This window comes from Neolamprologus brichardi, chromosome 15 (genome assembly GCF_056152115.1).
Source record: "Neolamprologus brichardi isolate AB-2024 chromosome 15, ASM5615211v1, whole genome shotgun sequence".
NCBI lineage: Eukaryota > Metazoa > Chordata > Actinopteri > Cichliformes > Cichlidae > Neolamprologus > Neolamprologus brichardi.
The window spans coordinates 20,372,839-20,377,793 of NC_142118.1; the positions used below are offsets into that span (position 1 = coordinate 20,372,839).

General features: G+C 38.9%; 1 protein-coding gene across 1 annotated transcript; it reads left to right on the forward strand.

The window, feature by feature from the left end:
* The first annotated feature begins 247 nt into the window (after positions 1-247).
* On the forward strand, positions 248-4,119 carry LOC102790574 (12-(S)-hydroxy-5,8,10,14-eicosatetraenoic acid receptor-like). Its single transcript, XM_035908911.2, has 3 exons — positions 248-384; positions 998-1,403; positions 3,652-4,119. The coding sequence occupies exons 1-3, from the start codon at positions 248-250 to the stop codon at positions 4,117-4,119; spliced, it is 1,011 nt and encodes a 336-aa protein (XP_035764804.2).
* The last annotated feature ends 836 nt before the right edge of the window (positions 4,120-4,955 follow it).

A 4,955-nucleotide genomic window follows, 5' to 3' on the forward strand; every position in this document is an offset into this window, starting at 1 on the left:
GTCCACAATCACTGTAAGGCTCTCTTAAGGGGACTGTTCAATTTGAGGAACTAGAAGGAGAGTGAGAAGGAGCCATCTGTCCCTGACGGTGAAGATTCAAGATCATAGGAACCTACAACAACCTCCAGGATAAAGGATTTAACTGCAATGCTTGCTTTCTCAATATACGACATATTAATTTGACCGTAGCTTTATCTGCTATACAAGGTGGACATTTTTTGCCATTTATATGATGATTCAACAAAACATGTCTGTAAATCGATCAGTTGACCACTGCAAAACACCCAGTGACATTACATACCAAGTCCTCTCCTGGGTAATGGTGGGAGAATTTACACTGGGTCTGCCTCTCAACCTGTCCGTTCTCTACATCTTCATCTTCAGGTACGGGAAATCTTTTCACTCGTTTAGATTTATTCTTGTTTTAGTAAAAACCAAGAGGAAAGCTGTGCTGGATTCTCGTTACTGGGAGCAAAGTTTGCTAAATGAAGTGTAAACCAACTGAGCTACTGGTGTGGTGAAGAAAGCGGTTTTAAGTTTATCTTTAAAAGACTGTGACCACTCTGATGCAACCAATTCAGACGCCATATAAATAACAAGACCTACCACAACTCTATTAAACCTTTGAAATCGACAGATGAATCCAATTTTGTTCTTGAAAAGTTAAAATAGAAAGTGTAGAACAAAAAAGCTAAGCTGTAAGTGTTACACTGAAGTGCAAACAAAACAAAAAAGCAGCACTTGCAAGTCGCTACAAAGTAAAATCTACATATGTTACCATGCTGGTCTATCAGTTTTGAAGAGTTTATCTGACATGAGTCATCCTCTCCTCAGAGAGCTGAGTAAAATGTTGGACAGTCGCACTCAGAGGTCGTGTAGATGGCAGAAACAGCATCATAAGCTTAGGTTTATTGTTTTCCTGTTCCTCTTCATTCGCTCTTGATACAAAGAAAACTCACTGGCTGTGAAACAATTAACTGTTTTATGACCTTTTTAGATACAAGTTCTGGAAGAACAAAGCGATCTTCTTGTTCAATATTGTGGTTGCTGATTTCTTGCTGGTGGGCTGCCTTCCTTTCAAGATCCATCATTACCAGCACAACTTGAGGCGCAGTGAGGACACTGTGCTTTGTAAGATAATGCTCTTCATGCTGTTTCTCAATCGAGGAGCCAGCATCGCCTTCCTCATCACAATGTCCCTCGATCGCTACTTCAATGTGGTCCATCTTGGAAGGAGAAATTTTGTCAACGTGTTTAAGAAATCTCCTCAGATTTCTGTCGTCATCTGGATCCTCTTGCTTCCCCTCACCACTCCTACTATGGTCACAACCTTTGAGTGCTGCAACAGCCACGGACGGGAAAAGGAGACATTCTTACATGATGTGACGGACACCTTTAGAGAGGTACGGTTTCAGTGTATTTGTTTGGATTTAGTGTTGTTTTATGTTACCTAACAACATATACTGGGGACAACAGACTAAAAACAGGTTGTTCGCTGCCTCGCTCTGACAGATCAGATGGCCTCCAGCCTCCAGAAAGAAAATGGGTGGATTTGGATTCAGAAAGATTTTAATATTTATATCTGAACATATAAGAAGAACAGCAGAGATTAACACAACTGCTTCAACTTCCTATAAAGCTGGCATTAGAGTCAATATCCAGTTCAGTTCCCTAACTGGTAGTTCCTTTCCACAAGACATAGATACACTCACCCAGGTGTGGCAGAACCGAGTTAGAGTTTTTCTGAAGTAAAAATTGGAGACAGCGTATAAACCAAAGTTTTAATGAATCATTTACATTTATTTTTAAGCACTTTTTTCTCTTTGTCCTAATTATTAATAGAGATGGCACGATACCACTTTTTTATGTCCGATACCGATACCGATATCATAAATTTGGATATCTGCCGATACCGATATGAATCCAATATAGTGTGTTTTTTAATCAATAAAACTGTTTTTTTAATATCTTGCTGCATTTTGTATAAGTTCATACTCAAGTTTAAATAAACAACAACACTAAAGCTATTCTGTTATACCTGTATGTAAAAAATACAACAAAATATTTCATAGTTCAGCAATACTGATCAATCTAATAAGCTTAAACCTACTCAATCCTCCCTATTCTGGTATTTTAAAGAGCACTAAGCAGAAATATTAAGCAACCTAACTAATAGGGTTGCAAACTCCCAGCAAAAAAAAATAGGGAACCACCCCCCACCCTCCACCTCATGATGCTTAATCGACGTCATCAACTTTCATTCAATGCAGTATGGAAAAAATGCACAGAAATAAATTATTTTTCAAGAATAATTAAATAGATTCAACATCTTCCTTCAACAAAACTGCTGACAAGACTGCACAGATGGTATCTTCCCAAAGGAAAAAATACTATAGCTTACTAGGGTATATTAGACTTAACAGTTACTATATACAGTAATGGACTTCTATATATTTTACATCAGATTAAAACTTTGGGTGTAAGATTCGGATAATTATTTATTAAAAGCTCGACATTTTAAATGAGAATAAGAAAGAAAAGTATGTCTGTGTGCCCCCTTTTCCCTGTTCATGCCCTATCGGCCCCCCTGGCTAAACTTTGCTAGATCCGCCCCTGGACAGTTACCAGCCGTCAGCTACGTAGAAAAGGATCCTGGTGTAGAAAGTAATATTAAAAAAATTCTAACAACAGCTTATCAAGGTTAAACGTGCTGTTGTTGTTGAGCCGCTGGTTTCCTCTTTCTGGCGCGAAGTGGGCCAAAAACAAAGAAGAGAGATGGCTTGCGACAGAAAAGCCGAACAGCTGATCATTAAGCAGTTTCATGATTGAAGTAGCAGCAGGAGAGAGAGAGAGAGAGGCAGTCGCTCCATATATCGGTTGTTAAGCTTAACGCGGTAATGCTTTACAAACATTCAGAGATGAACTTACACACTTGCTTTACTTCTCTGTGGGATAACTTCCTCGGAGATAAAATGCTGGTTTGGTAGCAAGGCTCCAAATACACACAGCCGCTCTATCAGGTGATGCACGCTGCTCCGACATGCTACGGTTGTGAGCTGAGTTATGCCGTGTCGCAAGTTTTGTGAGGTGTTTTTTTGATATTTAATGGATCGGATTACATTTTATTATTTCTCTCTGATATCCGATCCAGTAATTTACGTCAGTATCGGACCGATAGGTAATATCGGATCGGTCCATCTCTAATTATTAATATTCCTTTGTTTATGTAACTTTTGAAATAAACCCAGGATTTTCAGGGTCTGGACCAGTGATGGGATGAGATGTCGAACGTGTGCAGATAAAGATAAATCTTAGAGACCAGACAACTGTTAACTAATGTTAGAAAAACAAAAATCACCAGTTATTCTTGAAAGAAAGAATTAATTTGAATCGTTTCAATTTCTAACTTAACATCATAACTTACTTAACTAACATAAGTAAAAGGCAGGATAGCTGGAGAAGCTAAGGAGGGGTTTAAAGGGGTCGAAATATTAGTTCATAATTGAAGACACAGTGTTTAAGTTAGGAGTGTACATGATAAACTTTCCCATGTCTGTATAGAAATCCAAGTTGACTGTGTGACACATAGGGCTATTGTAACGAGTCATACCTAATAGTGGGGTTTTTGTTTGTTTTCGGGTTTTTTTAAAGATTGTTTTCTTCTCCCAAATCATCATCCCCTACATCATCCTCGTCTACTGCACGGTCCGCATTGTCAGCCGGCTGAGGAAGAAGACGGTTGGGGAGAAGACTAAGCTGAGGAGGGCTGTGTGCTTGGTCACATCTGTTGTCGTTGTCTTCTCCTTCTGCTTCCTTCCCTGCACTATAACTAGAGCAACACTGCTGTTTGTGCGGCTGAAGAACTGGCAGGATGCAGAAAACATAGCTGTCCAGGTGTACGACGCCCTCATGGTTTTGTCTTACAGCGACTGCCTGCTGGACCCGTTGATTTACTGTTTCTGTAACTCAGGGTTTAAAGATGTTTACATATCTACCTTTTGCCCTGCATTTATTCAGAAGAGACTGACAAATTCTGACTCTGGCACCCCAAACACAACAACATGTACTAGTACTACTGCTCGCGCTAGAATGATTTTTTTGCCTGTAATGGAGAAATAATCTCTCTGTGATATTTGACGAGAACATGGGCTCTTCATTTTATCACCATCCAGCACTGATTGTGTAACCACTCATCCACCCACATAGGTGTTTTTAGCTGGGGAAGAAGTGCTGACAATTTGAAGTCATCAGATGACATTTACTAGGTAGTAAACACACAGCACTCAGTAAACACCACAGTTACTAAACAGAGTTAGTGAGTAGCTGACATGCAGTTCAAAGATTTTTATATTTTCTTCCTTGTTAAAAGATGATTAGTTTACAGATTGGGGCACTAATGTAGGCGGGAGGTTGCTTATTAAATGTAAATATTTTTCTTGTGTGCATGTATAGTTATTTCTTGGGTTATTTTCCACAGGACGCCAAGTGATACTGCTAAATGAGTGTTTATTAAGGTTTTCAGGTGCCTCTTATCTTTCTGTGCAGTTGGCTAGTCTGATACTTGTTTGATACTATTACTGAAGGATGGTTTTTATCTTTCCAGTTAAGGAGGGCTGTTTTTGTAGCCACTGTTAAAGGTTTGTGTGTATTTGTTCATACTCATGCCAGACCTGCAGACATGGGGACAGAGAGGGTGGAATGCTATGAGCTACAGCTGAGGATAATAAACTTGTGATGTTTCTATATAACTTGAATGGGCAGAGCGCCATGGACATATTATTGATTATCAAGGGACGATGCTATTGTATACTTTTAAAAGAGGTTATTCAAAATGTAAAAGTTTTCAATACAAATATTTATGTTATTATTCCATTTCTAAATCTTAGATGTGGAAAATTACATGATATTTGGAAACATACATATATTTATGGGGTCACAAATGACTCCACACAACC

Coding starts and splice junctions, on each gene's coding strand:
- LOC102790574 (XM_035908911.2), top strand. CDS start 248: ATGTCTGTAAATCGATCAGTTGACCACTGCAAAACACCCAGTGACATT. Junction 385..997: donor CTCTACATCTTCATCTTCAG/GTACGGGAAATC, acceptor TGACCTTTTTAG/ATACAAGTTCTGGAAGAACA. Junction 1,404..3,651: donor TGACGGACACCTTTAGAGAG/GTACGGTTTCAG, acceptor GTTTTTTTAAAG/ATTGTTTTCTTCTCCCAAAT.